Below are 27,247 nucleotides of genomic sequence, written 5' to 3'. Positions count from 1 at the left end.
GTGGCGTCGCATTTCGTGGTGCTGGCAACAGGAATAGCAACAGGAATAGCACAAGCTTCGCTGGCGTCGGCCTCGGCTGAAGCATCCGTAATGGCACTGGTACGGGGTACGGAGTACGGAGTACGGAGTATGGTGACCAGATATTGACAATTGACAATTGCCAGCCGGATCTGGCAGAGGCCTGCCTGATGCAAATCACAATCACGGCTTCGCTCGCTCGAGAGCCACTTTTTGTGTCCCTGCCGCCCCGCCACACGCAATTCCTACTCTGCCGAATTGCGACAAGCATCTCTCCAGGGGGTCTGAAATGAATCCTATCGACCATGCGGCCCCAATAGTGGGTTGTACGGAGTAGGAAGGTTGAATTCTCCAACTCGTTCTGACTGATTCCTCTCTTCCATTCTTACACCCATCTGGTCCAGCCAGAACTTGCCCGAGTTTACCACGTCAACTACTAGCTTAGGTGCAGTACTGGCCAGCACTGGCTACACGTTCCCGTAGCCGTAGGTATTGCAAAACCATCCACAGGATGCATGTCGCACGTATTCACCCCTTCTGGCGCGGAATTGTCCGTCACGTCATGCACGTACGAACCGTGTCGTCATGGGTGCTATTCCGACGAGGGCCAATTATCAACAACCACGGAGGCGGGCCCAACAGGAAACAGACCAAATCAATGCTTTTGCAGCAATTGCAAAAGGGAAATCGCCGGCCGGCAACAAAGCATCAGACTCCGTCATTCATCTCGCTCAAGGGCGTCTGACAGGTAGGCACGTAAGGTGGGTACATAGGTTAGGTTAGGTACCTAGGTACCTTAGCCACCTAAGCCTTGTAGGCTTTACACAAGGTTAGGTACAGGTACCTAAGTTGGCATTATCAAGGCTGATTTGTGCACAACATCCACAATGCTTCGAGTGGTCGCACAAAACCAAGACGACATGGGGCTTTTTTACCTCCAGGCATGACAGCGCTAGGTTGATTGTGCCTGATCGGATGATGGGAATCTCAACCGGACCATTTCGATTTCGTTGCGAACCCGCGACCGATTAATGCCCTGTATTACAAGTGGACTTTCAGGAGTCGTCCGTCACTGGTCGGTCGCGACCAGTCTGGAACTATGTACTAGGTACATCGATACATATAGCTCTTGTGGGGCTGGTAAGGGAGCCGCGACTTGCGTACCTTCCCATTGGCACGTAGCTTATTTTTGGCAGGTGCAAGGGGCTTTCCAATCTCGGTCATCCGCCAATCAGATGAGACGAGAAATTTTCCCCAGGGCGCGCAGTGTGTTTTCCGGCACATGAACCTGAACATGAACATGAACTACCTGTTAGCTGGCACCGGGGCTTTCTTTCTGGTCCCTGGGTGCTTCACATCACCCGTTTGACCCGTTTGACCTGTTTGGCCCTCCGCTGGACCCTTCCTTGGGTGCTCGGTGCACGCCGACGTGAGTTTGAATCTCGAACCCCCTTTTGTCCTACATTGGAGCCTGGGCCCTAGACTCCAGAGCTGGCCTTCCAAGCTTCGATTGTGGGACGAATAAAACATTGGAATGACAGGTGGGGAACGGTAGGCCAAGGCACCATGCTGACCATGCTGACACCCACCCCACCCCCTTTACGGAGTACGCTTTACTTTACGCTTTACGCGGGAAAGCAACGCTCAAGGCGCCGCCCTTGCATCGCTCAAGAAAGCCTAGCTGATATACATGCGAAAAAGGGCAAAAAAGAAAGGGTTTCGTCATCAGATTACTGCAACGACCTGGGCGTGCTGCCCAGCGCCCGCGCGTGCTGCCCAACAAGACGTGCGAAATGCGGAGCGAATGTATAACTCCGTACACGATACCCGAGTCAAGTTTGATGTCTCACCGTACATGGGTGGCTAGCCTGCAGCACGGTCGGGCGAGCCGCAAATGTGCGCTTGCAAATTGTGGCACTGGCAGCTGCTCGCCCCGGATTTACGTCTATGATGCGCTTACGTGGGGAATGGGCCCGGGGTTTCAACATTCTACATATAACTACCTCACGGAGTACATGCATGGAGCTTTTCTAGGCTCTCTACTCCGTACTCCATACTCTCTCTGCACCGAATGCAGATGTCGAAATCATGACACAAAGTGCCCGGATCTAGATTTTGCCCCTTGGTCAGCAGCTCGACTCTCCAGCCGATTCCCTCCCGACTCTCTCCATTTGAGCGGAAGCCGACGGAATAAAATAGGCCACCCCGAGCCACGTTCACGATTGGTGGCGGGGCCTTCATCGCCAAACTTTGTCGCTGCACGTCACAGATCAACCGATCGCTAGTTGCTCAGACGGCTGCTGCTGTTGATTCGGGCCAGTTCAGCGACCCTGGCAGCCCTGCAGCCTGCAGAAATAGTTTCCAGAAATTCCATATCCCACCTTTATAATCGCATATGTTTACGCCGGGGCACCTCGGTGTTGAAAGACTCGGTCTAGACCGTTTATAGCTCCGGCCTTGTCTAATAGATCGTCAAGTTGGGCGCAAGTCCCGCTTTCCAGCCGCCAACTCCGGTTAACCCCGGCGGAGGCCGACGATCCAACAACAGAACACGTTTATTTGGTTGTTTGTCTTGACGAGAAGATTACTACTGTATAGCATTTACTACGAGCTGGAAAGACCTGAACCGAACCACCCCACAGAATGGGACATGTCTTCTGCATCATCCTCGCCTGTGATGCCAGGCGGAGATGAAGCACCGTTGACCCTCGGGCATTTGACCTCCGATCCTTCCGAAACCTCAGGTATTGTCACTCCAATTGTTCGCCCCTTTCGGGTGACGGGTTAGATGGAAATCTTCGACCCTCAAAGTAGTCCTAGTGACAGCATTGCATGCGCGTCCTGGGCTTACACAATCACGCAGGGTCAAACCGGATCCCTACACCGCAACCCGCTCCGCCGAGTCGGTTCTTAACTACGCCGCTATCACGCTCGAATATGCCTCAAACAGTCAAGGACAAGGAGCCGAGGCCTCTGTTCAAAACACCATCAGGGACTACCCCAACTGGCAACCTTGGACTTGATCCACTGAGCAAGGTGTGTGTTTCGCGAACCTTGGCGATTCATGCCGCCGTGATCTGGAAAAATGGACCCGAGCTTACCTCTCCGACAGCACATATATCAAAGAAGCAATAGCATCGTAGAACCGACAATTGCTCAGCGACTGTTGCAATCAACACGGGGAGACAGCCCCACCAGAGATAATTTACAGAGACAAAGCATCGACAGCCAAGAAAACCCCAACGCGACGTTTGATTCCGCTCGGGACCGAAAGTACGTCGCGTCCTGGCCCTCAATCTCCCACTTTTGGCCAAGAATCCCAGACTACTGACCGCAAAAAAACTCGTCCAGAAAGCCATCGTCCTTCCTCAGCAGGCTTGCCATTCGCGGTGCCTGGAAAAGAGCCGATGAAGCAAATGACTCGGACTCGGAGTTGGGCGAACTTCGGACCGACGGCAGCCACGCAAGAGCGCTTACCTCGGTCGACAGAGCTGGTGGCGGTTATATTCCACTCCACAAGGAGCCACCCCGCTACATTCGGGTCAAGTCTCACTACAAAAAGTCTCGCGAATTCAATCACCTCTTCCTCGCCCAAGAACTACTCGGAGCCGCCAAGAAGGGTGCCGAAGATGAAGCTCGAAATCGGGAGCCAGCAATTGCAGTGGGGTCGAAGATCCTAAAGTCTGGCCATGCCATCTGGGCCGCAGAGTTCAGCTTAGATGGTCGCTACCTGGCTGTGGCAGGAAAGGACCAGACTGTAAGAGTCTTCTCTGTCATATCCACTCCCGAAGAACGCACGGCGTACCAGGAAGAAGAGGAGAAGTGTCGGCGAGGCGAAGGTGAGAAGTTGAGCGCGCCCGTGTTTCAGTCCAAGCCGACGCGAGAGTTTGAGGGCCATACGGGAGACGTCTTGGCACTCAGTTGGAGCAAGAACAATTTCTTGCTTTCGTCGTCGATGGATAAAACCGTAAGGTTGTGGCATATGAGCCGTCCCGAGTGCCTCTGCACATTCAAACACGATGATCTAGTCACCTCCATTGTCTTCCACCCCACGGATGATCGCTTCTTCTTGGCAGGCTCGCTTGACGCGCAGTTGCGACTGTGGAGCATACCTGACAGGGCCGTGGCCTTTTCGGCAGTCGCGCACGAGTTCATCACTGCGGTGGCCTTTTCCCCCGATGGCAAAACCGCCATATGCGGCCTTCTTGGCGGACTCTGCCTGTTCTACGAGACCGAGCGACTCCAGCTCAAGTCTCAAATCCACGTTCGCTCGTCTAGAGGGAAAAACGCCAAGGGAAGCAAGATTACTGGTATAAAAACCGCGGCACTTCCATCCGAGGGCGGCAAAGCCGACGTCAAGGTACTCATCAGCTCGAACGATTCCCGGGTGAGGATATACAGCTTGCGGACAAAGATGCTGGAGGTGAAATTCCGAGGCCTGGAGAACCAGTCGAGCCAGATTAGCGCACGATTCAGCGACGACGGTGCCTACGTAATCTCTGGAAGCGAGGACCGTCAAGCGTACATCTGGAGTGCCAACAGCACTGACTACGAGATGAAGGACAAGCAACCCTATGAGTGCTTCGACGCACACCCTGAAGTTGTCACAACAGCCACAATGGCACCGATCAAAACCAGGCAACTTTTGAGCGCGTCCGGAGATCCCATCTACGACCTCTGCAACCCACCTCCGGTAATGCTCCTGAGCCTGGAGGAGAAAATGGCGAGTCAAACCAAGCTCTCGCAGGGTGGACAGACGGAAAGCGCAGTCAGCCTAAAAAAGCCGGAGGAAAGCCCCCTCTATATCGAGAGGTCGAAACATGTGGACGGCAACATCATTATCACGACAGACAGAACTGGCACTATCAAGGTGTTTCGTCAGGACTGCGCTTATGCGAAACGGCTTCAGAGCACGTGGGAAACCTCTTCCAAACTGTCGGGTCGGCTAAACGGACTTGGAAGGTCGGGCAGTCTTGCCACCAGGACCAGCGCCGGGAGCCGGGTGCAGTCTCGGCGCGATTCGTTGAATCTGGGACCCGCCACGCAGCAGACCCAGCCGGCGTCGGACAGGATCATGAGCTGGCGCCAAGACGTCGAAGGAGGGCGTAGCGTCAGCCTGAGGGCGAGCCGAAGCGAACGGTCCCTGTCGCCCGTGAAGTCTGTAAGGACGTCGCTCAATTCCTCGCGGGTCAATGTAGCATCGGAGGCTCGTAAACATGCCTACGCGTCGAGCCTGGCGAGCCGGGCCAATCCCGGCAGCCCAGCCAGCAGCATTCACACCGGTCGAAGCTCTCCGCGAACCAATAGGGATAAGGATCGCGGCTCGTTGCTTCCCCCAACACCGGGCTTCAGTCTTTTGAGTGTCTCGGATTCTAGAAGCGGCGAAGACAGAGAGGAAAGCAGTTTCTGGAACCTGAGCAGGTGGAAGTCGAAGTCAGGCCTGCGGTATGGCTCGAGCGCGACCCTTTTAGGATCCGCGAACAGCAGCAATGCAGCAGACAACGGCTCCACGAACGTGAATGATGACCGAGGACCTGGTGATAAACCAGCCGCCCAACGAAGCTTGGGTGTGCATGACATGCGGAGACTGGAAGCCGAGAAGAATGCCGCCGGGGTGCGCCGATCCACGGGCCTTGCGCGAAGCACCCAACCCAGACCGAGCGAATCTGACTCGCATGGAGAAAGCATGGAAGAAAGGGCAGAAGCCTCGGGGGAGTCGATGGCCAAGAAGCCAACGGACGACCCTGGTGTAGCGCGAACCAGCGCAGAATTGACCGAAGATAAACGTCACGGGCTGCAGGAACTGCGGTAGCCGCGGCGTGAAGGCGAAGAAGAATCGCAAAAGGCAAAACAGAGTTGTCATAAAAGATATGCAGGAATGAAGAAGAGCGACAATGGGAGATGCCTCATTGACATGGGGAACAACTTGACGACGTGGCAGCAGGAGCTTTCGTCAGTCGGTGCCGCGAGTCGGTGCCGACAGAGCAGAGGTCGGATGTGAGAATCATACCACTGTTTTGACGATGCTGGGAGCTGGCTAGAGTGGGAGCATTGATTGTCTGGAGCATTTACTGGAGCATTGATCTTCCTCACCTCTTCTGTTACAGGAGGAGCCCTTTGCGAATTTCGAAACCTGGTAGCAGAATACCCTAGCAAGCGCGGGCGGACGAGCGTTTCTTGTAGTAAATACAAAGCAGAATCTACTCTATCCCAGACACAACTCCAGGGTTAAACGGACAGACGGGGCGAAAACTGCCCAGGTCCAAGTCCATGGCCGAGGTAGGCGTATGAAACGATGAGCGTCGGTACCTCCAAGCCAAGGAGGATCCTTCAAGCTCCGACGGACGAAAAGTCAAAGTCTTTCAGCGTTCTCGTCAGAGTCTAGTCCAGGGTGGTGCCACATGCCGAGAATGCGACCCTTAACCCGCCTCGCACTCCACCATCATGCCCCGTTGCGAAAACGCAAACTCGGCGGTTGAATCCGAATCCGAATCCAAATCCCGAGGTTTGCCGTCCACGCAGAGCCAGACGCTTGGATTCCCCCCAGCCCCTCGTGTCGGCAGTTTTTTTTTTCTTTTTCTTTCTAAAAGTTCTCCGTGGTGGAAAACTAGCGCGACCGCGAGGTATTAGCACCCGCCCATCAAATTCAAAGAAGAAGAAAAACACCATGCCGTTAGCCAACGCGCACGCAAGGAAAGAAAAAAAACTTACCGCGGTCCCCGTGGCCCGCTTGGTCAGGTCATCGACGGCCGTCTTCAAAGAGCCCGGGTTGGCGCCCGTCACGACCGACGTCCTCTCGGCCTGGGAGAAGAAGTAGAAGGTGGGGACGGAGGTGACGCCGAGCTCCTGGGCGAGATCGGGGACCTGGTCGATGTCGAACTTGGCGAAGGCGACGGCGTGGTCGGCGGCCAGGGCGTCGGAGTGCTTCTCGAAGAGGGGGGAGATGGCTTTGCAGGGGCCGCACCAAGCTGCGCTGGCTTGGATGGCGACCGAGTCGGTGTCGCGGATGAGCTGGTCGAACTGCTGCTTGGAGGTGACGGTGATGACGGGCATGGTGGGGAAGTGTCTGCGGGGGGTGGGTTCCGTGAGGCAGAGGGATGGATGGGAGAAGGAAAGGAAAGAGTCAGTTGGTAAAGCGGGATGATTTGGTATGGCGGGGGGTGATGGCGGACGGGCAACGGTTGCTGTGTGCGGGCACGGGGATGATAAGGGATGGATGGGATGGATGGGATGGATGGGATGGATGGGATGGGATGCGCAAAGGTGATGGTGGATGACAAATGGCCTGGTGGAGCATCCCAGGTGGGTTGATTATGAAGCTAAAGCTGGGCGCTTCCAAAGCCGTGGTTTTCCAGATGCAGCAGGTAAAGGTAAATTGTACGGAGTGCTCTGTAAATGCATGTGCTTTCTAAGAGGGGCTGGCTGCATGTACAGGAGGGGCTGCACAGTGGCGCGGTGACGTGATTTCCTGCTGAATCATTGAATGCCGCCGAATGGGGACGCCGCAGCGACACGTGACTGCAAAGGCGCTCGCTGCTTTGCAACTAGCTCCGGGTACGGAGTGCGGAGGACTGTTCCGAGCATCCAGCCACAATGTCCCAGCCACAACGTGAGCACCGCCACCTGCAGCAGGCCGTTACTCACCGCCCTGTAAGAGGACCATCCCGCCGCGGGGCCAGTCCCTGGAAACAGTGGGGATATTGAGGGGCCAGAAAATTATTCTGCCGCCCAACTTGGGCTGGGCCTGGGTTGACCCAAAAGAGACGGAAAAAAAAAAAAAGAGCGAAAAAGACAAGGAGAAAAGAAAAGAAAGGCAAGAAAACACGAGGAAACATCCCACACCAGCATGTCGAAGCGGGTGGCCGACGAAAACGGCAGCGGCCCCCTCAAGGGCGGCCATCGCCCCGACGCCATGGACATTGACGACGACGACAAGGACGTGGGCGAGTTCGAGGACGAGTTCGAGGACGAGTTTGAAAGCGAAGACGAAATCTTCGAGGCCGGCGTGGACGGAAGGCCCGACGCCGAGCGCGAGGCCGACGAGAAGGCTGGTAAGAGAAACGGCGCCAAGGGGCCAACAAGGAAGACGAAGAATGAAGGAATGAAGGCGCATGGAACGCTTGACTGAGCTGACTTGCGATGGGGCAGCCGCGATGGAGGTCGACCAGGGGACATTCATCGTCGGGCGCAGCAAACTGGAGCCCGGCCAGACGCTGGCGCCGGACCCGACGACGTACGAGATGCTGCACAACCTGAGCACGCCCTGGCCCTGCCTCTCCTTTGACATTGTCAGAGACGCGCTGGGCGACGACCGCAAGGCCTACCCGGCCACCATGTACCTGGTGGCGGGGACGCAGGCCGAGTCGTCCAAGGCGTCGGACAACCAGCTGCTGGTGAGCAAGCTGAGCGGGCTCAGCAGGATGGCCAGGCGGGGCGACGACGACGACGGGTCGGACGACGACGACGACGACGACGACGGCGACGATGATGATGAAGACGCGGAGCCCATACTGGAGAGCCGCTCCATCCCGCTCAACTCGACCACGAACCGCATCCGCGCGCACCAGGTGCCCAGCAGCAGCAGCGGCAGCGAGCCCGGCCGGCCGCCGACCACGCTGACCGCCACCATGACCGAGTCGGCCAACGTCTTCATCCACGACGTGACCCCGCACCTGGCCTCGTTCGACAACCCCGGCAGCGGCGTGACGGCCCAGCACGACCGGCCGGTGTGCACGATCCGCGCGCACAAGGCCGAGGGCTACGCGGTCGACTGGTCGCCCACCGTGCCCGGCGGCAGGCTGCTCACCGGCGACAACGACGGGCTCGTGTACGCGACGACGCGCGCCGACGGCGGCGGCTGGGCCACCGACGCGCGGCCCTTCCGCGGCCACGCCGGCAGCGTCGAGGACCTGCAGTGGTCGCCGTCCGAGGCGTCCGTGTTCGCGTCGGCCTCGAGCGACGGCACCGTGCGCGTGTGGGACGTGCGCTCCCGGGCGCGCCGGCCCGCCATCACGGTCCGCGCCTCCGCCCACGACGTCAACGTCATCTCGTGGTCCCGCCAGACCAGCCACCTGCTCGCGTCGGGCGCCGACGACGGCGCCTGGGCCGTCTGGGACCTGCGCCAGTGGAAGGAGGCGGGCGGCGCCGAGACGCCCCAGCCCCTCGCGAGCTTCGCCTTCCACACGGAGCAGATCACCAGCCTGGAGTGGCACCCGGCCGACGACTCGGTCGTGGCCGTCGCCGCGGCCGACAGCACCGTCACGCTGTGGGACCTGGCCGTCGAGCTGGACGACGAGGAGAGCAAGGACACGGCCGGCGTCAAGGGCGTGCCGCCGCAGCTGCTGTTTGTGCACTACCTCAAGGACGCCAAGGAGGTGCACTGGCACCCGCAGATGATGGGGAGCCTGGTCGCCACGGGCGAGGAGTTTAGCGTCTTTCGAACAATCAGCGTGTAGGGGGGGAACAAAAGCACAAGACGTGACAAGACAAGACGAGACAAGACATGACAACAGAGCAAAACAGAAACCTAGGGACTCTCTTGTGCTTTGCCGTGATTTCTTGCTTCTTTCTTTCTGTCCTTGCCCCCTCTCTCGCGTAATTTCTGCCGTCGCATCTCGCGTCTTGCATCAGGTAGGGCCTTGTGGTGGCAGCGGCATGTAGAGGCACAAGTAGGAGACGGGGGGCTTGATGTAAGCGGCGACGGATACTAAAGCAAGGCGACTAGGAGACGACGTGCGCAGGAGCTGTTTCCGCGAGGTCCGCGCGACACCTTACAGCGGCCAAGACGGTGGCTTGATGAGGCTGATGGTGGGTGTAGGCATGTGTCGAGGAAGACAGATGGCCTGCTGCTACCCGTGCAGATCTTACTGCCGCGTATAACGTTTGGTAGTTCGTCATCAGCGCTGGATGCTTCGTACGGCTGCAAAGTCCTGCAAGGGTGGTCAAGGTCATCTTCCTCGACAGCAAGGCCACCCGCCAACAGCCTCCCAAGCCAAGACCGCTGTGTGAATCATGCATCAAGCTGCGAGGCTTGCCATCTTTCTATCGCTAACTTTTGTTCGTCTATTACTACCCATGTCCAGCCCCATGTCTTACTCATTGCCTCCACACGATACTACTACAAGGTCGTACCTCATAAAAGAGGTGTCGATTCCAGCAGCATCACACCAGGTCGCCCCTTCCCATGTAGCCAGATAACACAAAAAAAAAAGAGGTCCGCATGCAAAAAGACGCCCAGCTACGCACGGATGCTCATTTTCTTCTCCAGGGGCAGCTCCGGCGTCGCTTGTTCCGCGCCAATGCTGGCCTCTGGGCCGCGGTGCGCCCGGGCGGGAACCCCGTCGAGCTCGTCCCGCGCAAGGACCGGCGGCCCGTGGAAGTTGCGGCGGGCATAGGCAAAGTACCAGGCGACGGCGACGGCGGCGAAGCCGGCAAACACCACCGAGGCGTAGTTCATGGTGGCGGCGTCGACGGGCAGCGAGACGGGCATGCAGAAGATGACGACGGCGAAGACGATCCAGGCGACGCAGACGACGTTGACGGCGGTGCCGAGCCTGCCCAGGCTGTAGGGCGAGCGGGCGACGGCTTGCCTGCGGCGGGCCAGCAGGACCAGGACGGGGACTCCGTACGACATGGACAGGCAGATGGTCGCCACGCCGGTGAAGGAGTTGAAGGCGGCCGGGGAGCCAAAGTAGATGCAGCCGAGGAGGCAGTCGACGACGGTGGACAGGGCGAGGGCCCACAGCGGCAGGCCCAGCTTCGCGTCGACCCTGGACCAGAGGCGGTAGCCGGGGACGGCGCCGTCGCGGGCAAAGGCGTAGGTGCAGCGCGAGGCGGCGGTCAGGGCGCCGATGCCGGCGAACATGAGGATGCCGAGAATCAGGAACAGCAGGCCGAAGCCGCCGGCGGCGGAGCCGGTGACCGTCTTGAACAGCAGGCCGATGGGCTGGGCCTGCTGGAGCAGCGTGGCGATGTCGGGGATGACGAAGAGCAGCGGGATCAGGAAGATGACGCCGGTGATGCCGGCGGCAATGACGGAGAGCACAATGGCCTTGGGCACCTCGCGCTCGGGGTTCTGGACTTCCTCGCACATGGCGGCGACCATGCCGTAGCCGGTGAGGGTGTAGGCGGCTGTTGGATATAAGTTTTGCCAGTCAGTTGAAACGCGCGAAGACGATGACGGCGGCGAAGACGACCACAAAGACAAGGCGGGAAACAGCAAAGCAATAGAAAAAAGAAAAGAAAGAAAAAAGGGGGGGGGGGGGGCGGGGGATGACGGCCATGACTCACGCGACAGCAGGCCGACGAAAAAGGACCATCCTGTAGGCCAGCCGCTGGCAGACGCATCGTAGTGGCCAAAGACGTAGGCGCCCGAGCGCCGCGACGGCGCCATGGCCAGCAGGGTGACGAGGATGACGAGCACGCTCGCGGCGGTCCAGTAGATGCACACCCGGTTGATCAGGTCCAGGTACCGCGAGCCAAAGGCGTTGACGAGGGCGCAGACCAGCATGAGGGCCCAGAAGCACAGCACCGTCTGCCACGCGGTGGCGGCGTAGTCCGGGTCGAAGAGGGTGACGGCGCTCAGGATGAGCTGCGCGCCCGAGAAGTTGATGGACAGGGTGACGGTCCAGTTGCCCACGAGGGTCAGCCAGCCGTCGACGAAGCTCACCACGGGCGCCCAGCGGCGCGTGCTCAGCATCGCGGACCAGTAGTAGACGCCGCCGGCGGTGGGGAAGACGGCGCAGATCTCGGCGAGCGAGGCGGCGATGCAGACGGACACGAGGGACACGAGCACCCACCCCCAGAGCACCGAGACGGCCTGCCCGTTGTAGAGGGTGATGTAGATGGTGGTGGAGAGGCCAAACGGCACGGCCATGATGGCGAACGACAGGCCGAGGATGCTCATCATGCTGAGGTTGCGGGGGAGCTCGGCCTTGTAGCCGAGGCCGGCGAGGGCCGCGTCGGCGGCGGAGGGGGAGGCGGTCGGGGGTTGTTGCATGGCGGACGCGGGCGCGGACGCGGGCGGCAACAGCGGTTCGGGCTTCATGGGCGGTCGGATGGGGGCGGGGGTTGTTGTTGTTGTTGTTGTTGTTGTTGTTGTTGTTGTCGTCTACGCGGTGAAGGGGGCGCGCATGGCGGGTTGCGAGGTCGTGACGGCGGGTGCTGGTGGCTCATGGCGGATTTGGGGATCGCGAAGAAATCGACCGAGGAGAGGGGGGGGGGAGGTTTTGTTAGGGAAGAAGCGACGGACCAGACGGATTGGGAAGGTGAAGTGTGGGCTGCGCGTGGCGGGGGTCGGCGGAGGGGCCGGCTATCTTATCTAATCTAATCGTCGATGGCGGGGTACACCTTGCAGCAGGAACTCGTGGCTGGTTTGGGGGCTTGGGGCGTGGGGCTTGGTGCCTGGTGGCGGCGGCAGCTGCACGTGACAGCCCTTGGCTTGGTGCGCTGGCGTTCACGACCTCGTGCCACTCGAGGCTGGCCGCCGGCAACTGCCGATTCGACGACGCACAGTAGAAAGGCAGCTATCCTTCATCTGGTGCCGCAGGGGCTGTGTGTAGCATTGATCAATTGTCTCCTGCGAGGCTACATGTGGCGTACGGGGAAAGAACCGGCGCTGCGGAGCATACTGGCGCCAGGCACCACGCCTCTGGCCATTGACGTGATGTGCTCACACTGCTTTGGGAAGCATGCTTGACGCATCGGCTTTTCTTGGCATGCCTGCGCCAGGCATGTATGCATGTTCATGTGTTTTTCTTCTTCTTTATCTTTCTTTTTCAAATCTGATGTATTTTGCATGCCCCAAGTCTCTCGAGCCCCGGCTGTAATAGTACTCAGGCGAGTCTTGCATGGTCCCCCCCTTACAAACAAGAAATATGACAAGCTTGACCCTGCTAGTTCATCCCTGTTGATGAAGAGCAAATTTCAAAGAAAACCGCTTCTGCAAAGCAAAGTGCATGTGCACGTACGTCCTCGTGTACTGTGCCAAAATGTGCCGCGCCAATACAGCCGCAAACCAGGTGCCCGTAAAGAAATAGCCGGAACAAAGAAAAAAAAGAAAAAAAATTAAAAAGAAGGAAGCTGGAGCAGGGGAAAAAAAAAAAAAAAAGAAAGGCGTTTTCTTGCCAAAGGACAGGGCCACACGCAACGGCAGATCTTAATGATCCTCGACGTCTTCGTCTCGCCCAGGATACATTATGTCTTGCTTGACGACGGCCTTGATGTGGTTGCCCAGAACAAACAGGTACATGCCGAGCAGACAGATGCTCAGGCCAGACCCCATCCACAAGACGGCGTCGTTTCTCAGCTGTCGACCGATGGAGATTGTGGCCAGGATGAAGCCCGTGTTGGGGAAGACCATGGCCCACCAGCCGAGGTGGAAGTGCTTGGGGGGCGACTGGAGGACGGCAATGGCCGCGATGCCGAACCACCAGAAGCTGACGGACCACAGAAAGATGGCGGTGATGGTGGCCATGGTGCGGATGATGCCCGAGTCCAGGTCGTTGCCGTCCATGTCCAGGTCCACCGTGTTGGGCAGGCCGTTGGCCATGCCGATGAGGGCCAGGGCCGTAAAGGCCGGGGGCCCCACGCACATGAACAGGCCGGGGCGGTGCTCCCGGTCCGGCAGGCCGGACTGCATGAGGCGGCCCACCATGTGGGCGTACATGAGGACGGCGACGGCGAAGCCCAGGCCCTGGCTGGTCAGGCCGGCCACGATGATGGGGATGGCGGCGGCCTGCGGCTGGGTCTCGGCAATGACGGACGCAATGGTGCCCGACAGCATGATGGGGAAGATGGGCAGGATCCACGTCGGCATCATGGTCTGCAGGCCGAAGCTGTGGGCGGCGAAGACGTAGCTGTACTGCCCGACGGCCAGCGCCAGCGTCAGCCCGACGTAGACCCAGAAGGCGCCCGAGACGGCCCACACGAGCGCCACGTCGTCCTTGGGCACGGCGTACCGGTCCGTCCCGCTGATGAGCGTCGCCACGGCCAGGAAGAAGGTCGGCAGGAAGAAGCCCTCGCGGGGGTGGGTGACGGACCTGAGCATGTCGCCCGGGTGCAGGACGAAGCGGGCCGCCATGAGGGACGTGATGGTGGCAAAGACGACAATGTTGGCAATGTAGACGGCCAGGCCCGCCGACTTGAGCCCGGGGAACTGGTGTGGCTGCGCAAACATGAGGAGAGCCAGGCCACCCGTGCTCATGGGCAGCGTGTACCACGCCCAGGTGAAGTGGTGAAGGCGCTGCTTGAACCCGAGCCGCGGCCGGTCGGTGTCGTAGGCGTCCAGGTGGCCATTGTGGTGGCGGCCGTGTTTGTGCTGCTGCTTCTCGTCCTGCGCCTCGAGGGACGGCGCAAAGGGGCTGCTCACCATGGGGTGCTGGCTGTCCGGCGAGGGCCTTGGGTCCGGCTTTACGTTTGGTCTCGGGACGTCGTATATGGTCGACATGGAGTTTCGCCTGGTTGGTAAGCGCGAGTCGTCCCAGCTCCGCGGTCTCGATCGGTCAATCATCTTGGGAGGGGGATGGATAGAAGAAAAAAGAGACAAGAAAAGAAAAAAGAAGGCACTGCAAATGTATTGTGTTTAAGTCGTTCACGCCCTCGAGGAAAGTAAAGGGGAAAGAAAAGGTACCTGCGGGTTTGGCCCCACAACGGACGGGCAGGCAGTCAGGTTGAGTTTTGTATCTTCTCCAATCTTCCATCCTTCTGTCGAGTTTCTTCCGAGTACGACCGCTTTGTTGTATACTTGGAATGCCAAGAGAGGGGAGGGGGGGGGGAGAGGGAAGGCTGCTTTAGGCTCGTCACCGGGGGCTTGGAACAAGTCAACGGCAAACCAACACAACCGGCACAAGTTACAAGACAACGAGGGCTGGCCTGTCGGATAGATAGCATTTGGTGCCTCGTTGGGAAAAGTGTTTCACTCGAGTGGAGCTGGTCGCTCGTAACGGGGAAACAAATTGACACGGTCTTGACAGGCATATAAGGATCACCGCCCTCTCCCTTCCCCTTGTCGTCGAAGTTGCTGGAGATGGCGGTTAGGCTGCAACACTGACACGGGCAACTTCAGCAACGGGGGCCGAGAGATGACGGCCGTTCCGAAGCATTGGCCGTCTTTCGACATGCAGAGTCCAGGGGTCCAGACGCAGAGCGGGAAGCAAAAACCGGTTTTCGCCACGGCGATCTATCTGTTGCAACTTGTTGCTGCGCTCACTGCCTCGGTGGGATCCGTTATCTTTCCCTGTCGAGAGATCCTTGCCTAGGCCGTTTTGTAGTTTTGTAGTGGACATTGGAACATTTGACCAACAAACCAAACCTTGCACGCCTGGCCATTGGAGAGCTTGGCGGGCGAACCAAGAGGTCACTGCGCAGTGCGCGTCTCGAAGGGGGTAATTTGCCCACGGTCCGTCGTGGGTCATCCGTCATCCGTCATCCGGGGCTCGAAATCTGGACTCATGAGCGGGCTGCGGAAGCAAAACAAAATGCCGCAGGTGCAAGAAGCCTCTGTGCTCGGGCCTGGGCAGTGAAGAATCCATGTGCTCTCTGCGTGGATGTCAAGGCCATGAAGCAGCGCGGCGGCAACCCAACATGGCTGCGCTCCTATGTAGCAATAAGCAAAGGAAGGCGCCAGGCCAAGGGACGGACCCACAATTACGTCGTCGATGCCCCTGACGGGGCTAGCCTCTTTGGGCGAGATACGGAGACCAGCACAGCCCCCACGCGCCCCACCGGATCCGAGCTGGTTCCTGGTCGATTTGCGCCGTCGATTTGGCCCATCGGCCCCCATTTTCTTGGCCCCTTGGCAGTGCCGGCGGCACTGACTCCTGACTCCTGCGGCAGCTGCACCAGGTGTTGGGAGACGTCTGGTCGTGACTCGTCGGGTCTTTTCAGTCTTTTCTGTCTTTTCTGCCTTTTCTGCCTTTTCTGCCTTTTCTGCCTTTTCTGCCTTTTCTGCCTTTTCTGCCTTTTCCGTCTTTTCCCCCTCTTTCTCCTCCATCTAACCCCCCCCCTGCCTATTCTACACAGAGTCTTCAATACTTTGGCCACAGCCACACGACTCAAGACATTCGACGCGAGCCTGTTCCCCTTTCAAACCCCGCTGGCGTCTTGTGTGGCCCGATCATGAGTGAGCCTCTGGGACGCTGGCAGTGGCGAGCACTGCCTTGGCAAGGCCGCATGCCAAGGCCTGGTAGAATCAAATGCGACCGAAAATAGCGGTAAGTCCTTCGGCCGGGACAGACGTGCAGTGAACATCTTGCCGGTGTGGTAGCCCTTGACCCGCTAGGCTCTAGCAAGGAAGCGGAAAGCACCAGCATGCATGCATATGCAGCCTTGGCAGATTGTGCGTGCCCTGAAAGCTTGCGCAATGCTGGCGCCACACGAGACATTTTGGACCTGAAATCTGCCGGCGACTGCTCACATTGGGACTCATGTCGGTACCGGTGGAGTCCTTGGCGAGTCTGCAAAGCCAGAGCAAGCCAGAGAAAGCCGCTGCAGGACAGAGTTGGGCTGGGCACCTTGGTTGGTACGCACACCACGGTTCCGTGGACCAACGGCAACCGTTACCGTCTATTCAAGCAAGCATCGTCAAGCAGACAACCCTCTGGCCGCTTACCGCCCGACAGCTGCTTCATGTCCTCGTGCACCGGTTTCTCGGGTGCCATCGCTCGTGCCTCATGCAAGTGTCATTCCCGTCAAACCACCCAGGCAGTTGGGGTTGGAAGGAAATGGTTAGGGAAAACGGAGCTGGAAGCGGGCAGCATGGACTCTGGACCCTTCTTACTTGACGAGTCGGACTGCAAGGGTGATTCCAGCAAAAAATGCTCTATCCGCATCCCTTCCGAGCAGAAACAGAATCGTTCTTCCAAACTTTCGGACAGACGCCTTCCTGGCTGCCGCCTAGCATGATGCCTGCGCGGGACGACAACAAACTTCCTACACCGTTGCCCACCAAGTGGAGTCATATCCGCGTCCCTCTTGGCGAGTCCAGCAAGCTTTTAACCGTTGTCAACAGCCCTAGCAAGCCCACATCCACCGACCACGGCTGTACGACCGTAGTCACTCGGTTCCAACTTGGGACAGAGTGGGCTCCCTACCCACGGACATTTCCGTCTTGCACCTTGACCCATCTTTCTACGACGGACGACGGGCCAAGCTCTGAGTGGACAGAGGACACCCTTGCGGTTGCCACTTTTTGGCCGATCCCGCAAAGACAACCAAGACATTCGGTGCCCAATGGTGACATTGGCGCTGAGTGTTGGTGATAGAGCGTCGTATAGTGTTGTAGGTCGTGTGGCGACGATTACATTCTTCTTGGCACATGCTGAGCAATGCCTAGTTTTCGGCAGGTTTGGCCAACGCCTTTCCCCAAAGGCTCCATTCGATGACTGCCGCCCCCCGTGACCGACGGTGGTGGGTATTCGGCCAGAAACCCTGCGCGGATGAAAGTCGCTGAGTAACCGACACAGGCGGGCGGTTGCCGCCTGCGAAATGAAATTAACAGCACTTGGGTGCGAAACGGTTGCCGGCTGATCCCATGGCCATGGCGCGGACAAGTTGTCCTTTTGTCTCCGTCACTCAGTACCATGAGCTACGGTGTCTGAGCACCACGTGTGTGAGCACTACAAGGTTTCCAGCATGAACTTAAAATCCTTCTCCTTGGCTCACGATGAAACCCATCATTCCAGACGATCGAAGAAGCCCCCGACCTTGTAAATTGATGGACGTCAATAAACTCTGGATTACCTTTGCACCTGTGGGTAGATACAGTCCGCATAATAGCGCCAAAGTGGGAAAGGGAATTAAACGGCTTTATCAAACTCTGGGCATTAACCGCCCCAGAGATCCGCGAAAACAGGGGCTGTGCAGAAGCTGTTCTGTGCCGAGATTCTGCACTCAGTGAAAGAAGAGATTTTTGGTACGTCAGAGATGCCCGAGTGCTTGGAAAGAGCTAACGCTCCGTCGAAACGTACAGCAGGCCATGTGCACACATGCCTCCCGAGCCACCCGATACTGCCGCATCGCAGTTATACCGGCTTTAGCCTGAGATGGCCTCGGGAAACCTAGGATAAAGCTCGGAGTGGGAACAGTTTCAAAATACAGCAAGTTAGCAAGCCTATGCGGACATCGATATCAGCCCATGGGATGTGCCCCAGCCGGCCACGTTCACGGTGTTCGACGCGGGCCTGCCACGCTGGCAGACTATAAATCCATCTGGACTCTGGAACGCCAACGTGCTGGGGGGCAGAATATCACCTCCCGAATTCAGCGCTCAAGTCGCCCTCTCCAAGCAGAGAGGATTTTCACCACTGTCCTTGTTGTCGCTGTTACCGCCCGCTGGTGCGCAGCGCAGCGCTTTCGCAGGGTGCGAGAGTTATCAATACATCAGATCCAACATGGAGCCAACTACCACCAAGGGCAGCGAGGACAGAGCGCAATCCGAATATTGCAGCTTTCTGGACTTCGGCATAACCCATGTGTCAGCGTCATTATTCAAACACGTTTGGGCGGGTCGAGGCATAGCGGGGCCTCCGTCACCCACGGCATCTCGCGAGATCTGATGACGGAAGTGTTAGCCGGCAGCAAAAGCGCCAAATCGCCGTCTGGAACCAATCCTGCAGGATCTCCTCGTGAGCATCAATGGCAATGACACTGTCATACTGGCTACTGTGTCTCCCTCGACCGTGGATCCACGCGACACGAGAAAAAGGGAGCAGCAGTAGATCTTGCAAAAGATGGAAGCGCCACCCAACCTGCAACGGCTTATATGTAGCCGGGACTAGCAGACCAGTTTCCATGGAGCCGCAGCTTATCGCCGGCACCGGCACCGAGGCTAGCCGTTTCAGGTGCGTCCAGATGGCCAATGCGATCGATCTCAAGGGCGAGAGAGTGGGAAATGCCGCCAGAGTCCTCCCGCGCCTCAATAACGCCAAGGATCGAACATACGTGTCTTTTCGCGGGCAAATGCCTGGTCGTGGGATTGAATTGGCAATGCTCCCCCCGACATTCCTGGTGGTTCGGATTCAACGGGAACTTGAGCAGATCGGTGGTTACTTCTGGGGAGGTAGCTGGTCTCGGTGAATTCTTCTTTCGTTTTGTTGGGTCAGCCGGGGGCCGGGGATCGCTGGTTAAGCTGCTTCGAGGGCGGCAGGAACGCAAGATGACCTCATCACCTGACGGTATTTTACCCGCCTCCTTCTGAACGGACATCTGGCATCGGCTGGCGCCACAATGTTATATTTGACGAACTAGTCCGTGCAAGCGGGCAAGAGCCCGCATTGGGTTGATAGCCAGCCATTTAAAGGCTGAATCAGGCCGCGTCCGTCGCCAAGTGATTGGGTGTTCTTCCTCTCACTATTTCGCTGCAGTACATTGTGGCTGCCGCGTCGACAGGAACAAAGGTAATCTCGGGGTGTGCTTGTCATGGCGTCCCCAAAACTCAAGATCCTTGCGCTCCTCGGGCTCGTCTCCCCCGAGGCCCTTGCTCAGCTCTTCACGGTCAACTGCGCGCCGCTGACAACCTTCCGCGGAGACCCCATCGTCTTTCCGGGCGTCTTGTCTTCTCACGTCCACGCCGTAGTGGGCGGCACGCGGTTTGCCCTCAGCCTGACCAACGAGGAAGCCAGGAACGCCAAGGCCACGACCTGCGACAAGGTGCTGGACAAGAGCAACTACTGGCAGCCGCTCATGTACCACCAGCGGCGGGACGGCAAGTTTGAGGTGGTGGAGATGCAGGGCATAGTAAGCAAATGACGCAGCCGGGCGCCTTGGGGCGTTGGAGGAGGATGCGTGCTGATGATGCTTCTTTGCACAACCCAGGCTGCGTATTACATTGACCGAGCGTGCGACTACGCGCCGGGTCGCAAGAACTGCCGCGGCATGCCGCATGCCAAGGCGCCGCCAAAGGGCCTCCGTATGATCGTCGGAGATCCCTCTCTCAGGTGAGACGGCGGTAGCAATCCAAAGGCGCGCCAGACTCTGCCGCGACGGCTGACCGTGACCCCCGCCCCCGGGGGCAATAGAACGTATAACCGCTCGAACCCGGAGCAGCGGGCCATTTCCCACGTCTGCCTGGGGAAGAACAACTCGGGCGAGACGCCGAACCTTCCCACGCAGCAGTGCGAGCGGATGCGAACCGAGACCTTCTTCCCTTCCTGCTGGGACGGCAAGAACCTGGACAGCAGCAACCACAAAAGCCACGTAGGTCGGGCCACTTGCGCGCGGCAAGCGCGAGAACCAAGCCCGTAACTGACGCTTGCTTTGCAGATGGCGTTCCCGGCCATTGGCGACTACAACACGGGCGTGTGCCCCGAGTCGCACCCCGTCGCCATCCTCTCCGTCTTCTTTGAGTTCTTCCACAACACAAACGCCATCAAGGACTTCAACCGCCTCGTGTGGGCCCACGGCGACGCCACCGGCTACGGGCTGCACGGCGACTTCCTCAACGGCTGGAGCGACCAGGATGCGCTGGAACGTGCCATTGCCACCTGCACCGGAGCACGGGGCGTCAACGACCCCGGGTGTAGCTTGAACGTCGGTCCTAACGGGCCTGGTCGGGCTAGCCGGCAGCCGCTCGAGAGGGCTGCGCCGACCGAGGACATTGGACTGCAGGGGCCGCTGGACAAGTTGCCGGGGAACAATCCCGTGACCCCGTGAGCTCATTTATTTTTATTTTTGTCTATTTATTTTTCTTTGCGGCGACTGGACGGCGTCACGGAGAATGGCAGGGTCGCTGCCGGGAGGGAGGACTGATGTCGACAAGCGTGACGGCTTGTGCATATAAACACCGGGTTGGCTCTAGCGTGGGGTTTTCACTTTGCGTACATGACGCTCAGTTTTATGAGACACAGTGCCGGCGACAGATCTTGGTCCCAGCGTGATGCTACTAGACCTGCTAGACCTGATGCCGATGATCTGATCTATCCATCGGCTTGCGAGACACGTGGAAACGGTTTGGAGCTGTTTCGCTGCATGCACGGCCGAGTTCGACGACGACGACGACGACGACGACGATGATGATGATGTTTGCCTAAACTATCGGCCCCAGCCAAGTAGTACCAGGTGCTCTGCGCCTAATGCAGAAGGGGAAAACCGTGCTAGTTGCTAGCCAGATGAAAGCCCTTCCTCGGCCGAAAACATGGAAACAAATCCGCCTCTCTTCAGCCCTAGCAAGCCAAATCACCCCAGTAGTTGTATAGAACTCTGGCTATTATTTCATCAGTCAATAAGCCCACAGAACGACCACAGTCATCATCATACTAACTCAAGTCGATAGAAGCCGTTCGTGGCCCAAGAGAGGTAGTTTTGCACGTGCAAGAATATGTATTCCCCTTGAGAGTGCACGATGACATGGTACAGGAGGCATCGAATCTCCCGCTGCCGAGCTGTTAGCTTTTTCTCTCCTCTCGGATCATCGCCACATGACGCGAAATTTTCGCGCGACCAAAGACGGTGAAAAAACGCACTTCTTTGCTTTGACGAACGTCCCCTCGGAATTCATGAGGCAGTGGGAAAGATCGATACTGGTTGCCTGGTACTGGTTCTTGGCGTTGATGCATTTGGCATTGATGGTTTCGTGGTCGGCAGGAGACAGCGACAGAGGCGTGCACGAGTGCTCGACCCTCGGATCGCGCGACGACAGCATGTGTTCGCGCGCGCGCGCGTCTCGCGCGGACAAGGCGTCGTCGAGGCCTGCGCGAGGCGACGCGAGGACGAGGGCGGGCGCCAACGCGGCGGCCGCGGCGGCCACGGCTGTGATTTTCATCGCGGGGGGGATCGGGTGCGCGGCGTCAACAGGGGCGTGTCTGGGGCACTGGCGAGGACTTGGCGCGAACTGCGAGGCGCCAGGACGAGAGGGAGGTCGGGAGCTGGGAGGCCTATTTATGTGCGCATGCCGTGGGCGCTTCTCTGTACGAGACGCCGTGCGCCGCCATGCCGCGTATCTGCGACGTGTGCGAGACCCGCCCTTTCATATAATTAGGTTGGCTGCAGGATGAATAGAGTTCCGCTTAGCAAGCTGATGTCTTGGATGGTGAGATACGAGCCGACCTTGTTAGAGCACCCTACGGATTGGCCGGATGCCGCGGCATTCGCGTATATCTAGTCGCAATCTGGTGTAGGGAGAGGAGGAGAGGAGGCGGCAAGATTATGCCACGTAAGGGCAAGAGGGGCAAGAGTAGGCCATCCAGGGGAAGAGGGGGCGTGATTTAGTATGCCATGAAAAGGAAAAGGAAAAAAAAAGCGCGCTTTTCCACTGCAGCAGGTATCTATTGCAGTAGGCATCCATCGTAAACGGAAGGCAATCAACATGGTAGGTATCCATCGTATCGGCACGTAGCCATTGCAGCAGGTGCCCACCGTATACAGTAGGTAATCTACCATACTAGGTACTCTAACATCTATTGAGCATTAGTTGTTGTTATTCAGCAGACGAAGAGCATTCTTCTGGCCCGGCTACTGTTTCTTCCCCTAGGGCTGCGGCAGCTTTTGCGCCGCCAAGGAGGACAGTAAAGGCGTACGCTTTACGCTTTCAAGCCCGTGTGGATTCCCGACCTGTTGTCGATGTCCTCTTTATCGAAGAGCCTTCGCAGCGGCCCGGGGGGCTGGAGAGGTCAGACTATAGTGGTTGGCACGGCATGCACGACCGAGTCCGATGATGGTAATGATAATGATGATACTGTTTTCTCCTACACTATCGATCCCGGCTAAATAGAGTTACCGGGTGCTCTGAGCCCGATGCAGAAGGGCAAAGCCGTGCTAGTTACTGGTCGGACGAACAAACCCGTCGTCACGGCGAAAGGCATGTTTGTAAATAAATCCAATCCGACTCTCTTCAGCCCTAGCAACCCAGTTTACCCCAGTAGTTGTATAAAACTTTGCCTATTATTCTATTAGCTAACAAAGCTAACAAAAAAAAAAACACTCTATTATCACACTAACTCAAGTCAATAGAAGATGTCTTTGCACCGCGATCAGAAGTTCTACACATGCAGGAATACATATAGCCGTCTAGGGAGCATGTGTATACATAACAGCTCCTATAAAATTCCCCGCTGTAAAGGTATTAGCATTTTTTCTTCTTTATTTTTTCTCTTGTACACACCACACGACAATGCAATTTTACGTGATGGGATGGAAACGAGGGCAAAAGGGAAAAAAAAAAAAAAGAAAAAAGACGTACTGCCTGGCTTTAACGAGCTGGCCCTCGAAATTCGCGATGCAGTTATTGAGATCGATTTGCGTCTTACGATAATAACTTTTGGCGTTGGCGCATTGAGTAACGACAGTGCTGAAAAATGTGGAATCCAGCGTCAGAGGGTCGCACGAGTTTATAATGTTCGGGTCGCGCGATGCTAAGCTGTGCTCGTGTGCCTGCGAATTCCGCGAGGACAGGGCGTCGGGGCGAGCATCGAGGCCTGCGCGAGGTGACGCGAGGACGAGGGCGGGTGCGAGCGCGGCCGCCCCGGCTGTGATTTTCATCGTGGCGGATCGCGGGTCCGTGGTATTAGGGGTGTTGCGTTTTAGGAGTTGACGAGGACTTGGCTCGACTGCGACTGCGAGGCACCGAATAAAAGAAGTTGGAGGACCGAAGAGGAGGCCTCTTTATATGCCAGCGTGCGCGCTTCTGGACGAGACGCCGTGGCGCATTCCCAGCGTATAGACCCTTCCTTCATATAATTGCGTTGGCTCTGCATAGCAAGCTAAATTATCATGTCGCGCGAATGCATCCTCAACACGGGCCTACTTTGCTGCAGCACCTGATCAACCAAGCGGCTGCCGCAGCAGTCACTTAAATAGTCGCAATGCGGTGCGAGGGGAAGAGTCGGCATGCTTATGCCATGAAAAAAGCGCGCTTTCTATTGCAGTAGGTATCCATCGTATACGGAAGGTTACATCGTCGTAGGTATCCATCGTACTAGGTATCTAACCTCTTATCATATCTTAGCTCTTTTTGTAGGGCAGACGAAAAGCATTCTTCCGGCCCGGCTGCTGTTTCTTCCTCTTGGGCTGCGGCACCTTCGCCGCCTAGGACGACGTCGACAAAGACATGCGCTTTCGAGCCTGGGAGGATCCCTGGCCCCTCATCGATTTCCTCTTTCTACCGACAAGCTTTCGAAGCAGCCGAGGCTTAGGAGGAGGGAGAAGATGAGCAGTGTCAAAGTCAATCACTACGACGCAGTTCCGTTCCTCGTTCCAAAGCCAGTTGGCGTTCCTTGGGTCGTCGTGATCCACGCCCTCGCTACGCACTATATTCAGTGACCTCATCACCTCCCCGGAGAGATCGATGCGCTCCCCCATACTCGTTGCTGCTTCGCCCCCCCAAGACATGAGTAGCATGTGCACGATGTTGGTACCGGCAAACCGAATCGCATTCTGCGCCGTGAGGGGATACGGCTTTGCCAAGGTGATGCTACCGAGGTAGACGGGTACGACTTCGCCTTGTATGCGTTCCAATCGGTCAAAGACCTTGGCCGCATGTCGAAGATATGGAACAAACCCTTGAATCGTACCTTTGCCGACAAAGGTGTAGCCGTATCGTGCTAGCGTAAGTTTAAAGAGCGTCCCGACGGCTCCGTATTTGCCCGTCTTCTCGAGAGGCTCACAATGTATCCACAAGGAATGGGCCAGTTGCTCCTGCAAAAGAGTGGCCAGGTCTTCGAAGTGGATCGGGTGCTTTGTACTCGTCGTGGCCATGCGGTGTGACGCCACGTTTGGGCAGTTCGCGTCGAGCTGCTGGCCTCTTTTGAGACCAAGGAGACATCCTAGGCTGCAGTAGGGCCTTGATTGCTCTCTGGTATCTGTAGGGGAAGAACTCGAGCTCCCGCTGCTTGAAGGCGCCGCCCTCTTGGTCCGGACGTCGAGGCGAGGAAAGGCACTCCGGGAACTATGCCCCAGCGTGTCGTTGCTGTCATCGTCATCATCGGCGCCCTCTCTTCTGCCATGGACTGCATCCGGGTTCTTACATGCCCCTCTCGAACGAAGGACAAACTTTTTGGGAGAGACTTTCAGAGCGTCTCCATCGAATGAAAGATCCGACGAGCTGGAAGAATTTGGTAAAAACTCCTCCTCGTCCGTCGTTTCGTGCTCCATGTCCGCATATGGAATCGGCCATTCAGCCAAGACTTCCTGCGCCTCGGCAGTCCAGCTTGATGGTCGTGTTTTCGTGCGGAGGGCTAGCAAAGTAAAGCAAGCCACCTGAGCGACAGCAGTCCTAAACTCTGTCAACACTCCCTCATCATCTTCCGCCTCCCCAGCCGGGTCAACCATGTGGTAGTGAAGAGTTGTTGGATCGTCTTCCTCAACCAATAGAAATACAAACAACTTCCCAGCAGCCAAGTAACTGTACTTGAGTCCCAACCTGATCATGTAGTCGTAGGTTTGCGTGAGAGCCATGGCAAGTATTCGATCAGATCTGTCTTTCGAGGACTGGGCCTCGTCGGTGCTTGACTTTGTACTTGCGCGAGCCTTGATAACATTTGTAAACAAGTGCTTGGTAAGACCGCGGCGCACTCGACTGGGCTGCAGTAAATGAGCAGCCTTGTATTCAATAACAAAGCTTATCTCGCGATTCCCAGCAGGATCCTCCCGAAGGCAGCGACGATCTGGGATTATCTTCTTCGGCTCGACGGCGACTCGCTTTCTTGGTGATTGGTCACGACGTTGTTTTTCTGTACCCTCAGGAAGATCACCTTGGAGGATCTCATCTGCTGGTGGATTGACGCCAAGTGAATGATTCGTAAATGTTATACCAGACGCATTAAGGCTTGCAATCGCAGGGTTAGAATCTACTCTTGTGCAAAGTTCGCGAATAATATCCATGACTGGTCCTTCGATTGCAAAATACTCAAACGGCTTGACGTCGTCCTCGGTCGCTACTGGCGTCCCACAGACTCGTCGTTGAAGGTCTTTGATGGAGATGATGGCAGAAAAGAGCCGGTCTTCCTTGAGAACGTCCTTGATAAATTCGAATTCCTCCTTCAGCGCTCTATAGGCTGTCCATGGTCGGAGGCTACGTGGGTAAAATTTGCCATCAACCTTCGTCACAGTGGTGCCGGTGCCAGAGTCTGCGGGTCGTACTGCTAAGGACTGGAAGAGCAGACGATGGCAGTTTTTTAGGTATTGGCTCAAGGTAGTATTTTGTTGAGTTTGCTCGAGCCGATCATTTTGTTGCTCGAGCCGATCATTTTGTTGCTCGAGCCGTTCATTTTGTTGCCCGAGCCGTTTATTTTCTTGTTTAAGTTGTTCATTTTGTTGTTCGATTTGCGCAAAGCTGGCCCGCAGGCGTTGCAATTCAGTATCAGTGTCCATGGTGGTGATTGTCATTGTCGCTGGGTTATAGAAAGGGGGAAGAGACATTCGACAGAATATCCATAGGTCGGGTTAACAATCACCCGCCCAACGGCGGCTATTTGTTGCCGGGGATATCGGTGGATTCGTGTGTAATATCGGGATGTCCGGCTGGAATAACAGTAGCCCTACTTGGGGCTACCCCTATTTCCACTACAAATAGCTGGTATAGCGAGTAACGGTCAGCTGGGCTCGTTATCATCATTTTTAATATTACTATATCTTCTGCGTGCTTGCTGATGATATTACCCCAATCCCCCATCCTGCACGTAACGTAAGATCGCCCGCGCTTTGGGCTCCCACACCGCCATCCAACTGTCGTCGCTCGTTTCATAGAATGAAAGCCATTGGGATACCCTAGGGATTCCGAGTAAGCATATAGTTGCGTACGGAGAAGTAGTATATAATCGTATTCCAGTGCCGTAAGAGGTAGGTGCGTACGGAAAGTAATATACAGTCGTATCCGAGTACTCTCACCAGTCGATAAAGGAAGAAGAAAGAAGAAAGGCGAGGTTGATAACGCGCCTCTTGCGTGTGTCGGCGCGTCACGTGTCCGACGACCACTTTTGAGCCAATAGAAAACCGTGCAATGAAAGTGAAGGGCACATCAACAGGCCAAGAGCTAGTATGATGGTCTAAGTATCGGCAATTTCGAGACTTGCCAAAGGGAATCGCCAGTTTGGCCACAGGCCCGGAAATAGGCCTCGTTTTGCCCTTGTCAATAAACTGCTCAATCCGGCAGCGTACAAGGCAGACGAGAAAGCGTCATCAAAGGCATTGACGCTCAAGATGTCCCTTGTTGGCTCCATGGCAAATGCTGGAAACACTAGCATGGGGATTTTGGTGACCAGGGAGGTGCCCGTTAGGTACCTACCTTACCTAACCTACC

At 57.1% G+C, this 27,247-nt stretch overlaps 12 protein-coding genes across 12 annotated transcripts; 5 read left to right on the top strand and 7 right to left on the bottom strand.

The window, feature by feature from the left end:
• Positions 1-2,668: 2,668 nt before the first annotated feature.
• On the top strand, positions 2,669-6,497 carry UV8b_07805 (uncharacterized protein; the record flags this gene model as incomplete). The annotated part of the gene is made up of 6 exons (XM_043145302.1): positions 2,669-2,762; positions 2,882-3,054; positions 3,131-3,291; positions 3,370-5,632; positions 6,159-6,297; positions 6,340-6,497. 6 exons carry the CDS (start codon positions 2,669-2,671, stop codon positions 6,495-6,497), a joined length of 2,988 nt encoding a protein of 995 aa, XP_043001237.1.
• Positions 6,498-6,601: 104 nt separating this feature from the next.
• Positions 6,602-7,071, bottom strand: UV8b_07804 (uncharacterized protein; the record flags this gene model as incomplete). Its single annotated transcript, XM_043145301.1, has 2 exons — positions 6,602-6,625; positions 6,730-7,071. 2 exons carry the CDS (start codon positions 7,069-7,071, stop codon positions 6,602-6,604), a joined length of 366 nt encoding a protein of 121 aa, XP_043001236.1.
• Positions 7,072-7,864: 793 nt separating this feature from the next.
• On the top strand, positions 7,865-9,473 carry UV8b_07803 (uncharacterized protein; the record flags this gene model as incomplete). The annotated part of the gene is made up of 2 exons (XM_043145300.1): positions 7,865-8,069; positions 8,167-9,473. The coding sequence occupies 2 exons, from the start codon at positions 7,865-7,867 to the stop codon at positions 9,471-9,473; spliced, it is 1,512 nt and encodes a 503-aa protein (XP_043001235.1).
• Positions 9,474-10,255: 782 nt separating this feature from the next.
• On the bottom strand, positions 10,256-12,064 carry UV8b_07802 (uncharacterized protein; the record flags this gene model as incomplete). Its single annotated transcript, XM_043145299.1, has 2 exons — positions 10,256-11,148; positions 11,308-12,064. 2 exons carry the CDS (start codon positions 12,062-12,064, stop codon positions 10,256-10,258), a joined length of 1,650 nt encoding a protein of 549 aa, XP_043001234.1.
• A 1,110-nt stretch (positions 12,065-13,174) lies between these two features.
• Positions 13,175-14,527, bottom strand: UV8b_07801 (uncharacterized protein; the record flags this gene model as incomplete). Its single annotated transcript, XM_043145298.1, has 1 exon — positions 13,175-14,527. One exon carries the CDS (start codon positions 14,525-14,527, stop codon positions 13,175-13,177), a length of 1,353 nt encoding a protein of 450 aa, XP_043001233.1.
• A 900-nt stretch (positions 14,528-15,427) lies between these two features.
• On the bottom strand, positions 15,428-16,009 carry UV8b_07800 (uncharacterized protein; the record flags this gene model as incomplete). The annotated part of the gene is made up of 1 exon (XM_043145297.1): positions 15,428-16,009. One exon carries the CDS (start codon positions 16,007-16,009, stop codon positions 15,428-15,430), a length of 582 nt encoding a protein of 193 aa, XP_043001232.1.
• Positions 16,010-17,731: 1,722 nt separating this feature from the next.
• UV8b_07799 (uncharacterized protein) lies at positions 17,732-18,078 on the top strand (the record flags this gene model as incomplete). Its single annotated transcript, XM_043145296.1, has 3 exons — positions 17,732-17,767; positions 17,854-17,929; positions 17,987-18,078. The coding sequence occupies 3 exons, from the start codon at positions 17,732-17,734 to the stop codon at positions 18,076-18,078; spliced, it is 204 nt and encodes a 67-aa protein (XP_043001231.1).
• Positions 18,079-19,434: 1,356 nt separating this feature from the next.
• Positions 19,435-20,667, top strand: UV8b_07798 (uncharacterized protein; the record flags this gene model as incomplete). The annotated part of the gene is made up of 4 exons (XM_043145295.1): positions 19,435-19,752; positions 19,831-19,952; positions 20,034-20,211; positions 20,278-20,667. 4 exons carry the CDS (start codon positions 19,435-19,437, stop codon positions 20,665-20,667), a joined length of 1,008 nt encoding a protein of 335 aa, XP_043001230.1.
• A 168-nt stretch (positions 20,668-20,835) lies between these two features.
• On the top strand, positions 20,836-21,027 carry UV8b_07797 (uncharacterized protein; the record flags this gene model as incomplete). The annotated part of the gene is made up of 1 exon (XM_043145294.1): positions 20,836-21,027. One exon carries the CDS (start codon positions 20,836-20,838, stop codon positions 21,025-21,027), a length of 192 nt encoding a protein of 63 aa, XP_043001229.1.
• A 149-nt stretch (positions 21,028-21,176) lies between these two features.
• Positions 21,177-21,775, bottom strand: UV8b_07796 (uncharacterized protein; the record flags this gene model as incomplete). The annotated part of the gene is made up of 3 exons (XM_043145293.1): positions 21,177-21,213; positions 21,275-21,387; positions 21,473-21,775. The coding sequence occupies 3 exons, from the start codon at positions 21,773-21,775 to the stop codon at positions 21,177-21,179; spliced, it is 453 nt and encodes a 150-aa protein (XP_043001228.1).
• A 1,074-nt stretch (positions 21,776-22,849) lies between these two features.
• On the bottom strand, positions 22,850-23,490 carry UV8b_07795 (uncharacterized protein; the record flags this gene model as incomplete). Its single annotated transcript, XM_043145292.1, has 3 exons — positions 22,850-22,890; positions 22,951-23,063; positions 23,192-23,490. The coding sequence occupies 3 exons, from the start codon at positions 23,488-23,490 to the stop codon at positions 22,850-22,852; spliced, it is 453 nt and encodes a 150-aa protein (XP_043001227.1).
• Positions 23,491-24,036: 546 nt separating this feature from the next.
• On the bottom strand, positions 24,037-26,334 carry UV8b_07794 (uncharacterized protein; the record flags this gene model as incomplete). The annotated part of the gene is made up of 1 exon (XM_043145291.1): positions 24,037-26,334. The coding sequence occupies one exon, from the start codon at positions 26,332-26,334 to the stop codon at positions 24,037-24,039; it is 2,298 nt and encodes a 765-aa protein (XP_043001226.1).
• Positions 26,335-27,247: the final 913 nt, after the last annotated feature.

Source organism: Ustilaginoidea virens, chromosome 7 (genome assembly GCF_000687475.1).
Source record: "Ustilaginoidea virens chromosome 7, complete sequence".
NCBI classification, from domain to species: Eukaryota; Fungi; Ascomycota; class Sordariomycetes; order Hypocreales; family Clavicipitaceae; genus Ustilaginoidea; species Ustilaginoidea virens.
This window is presented reverse-complemented; position numbering and strand designations above follow the sequence as displayed.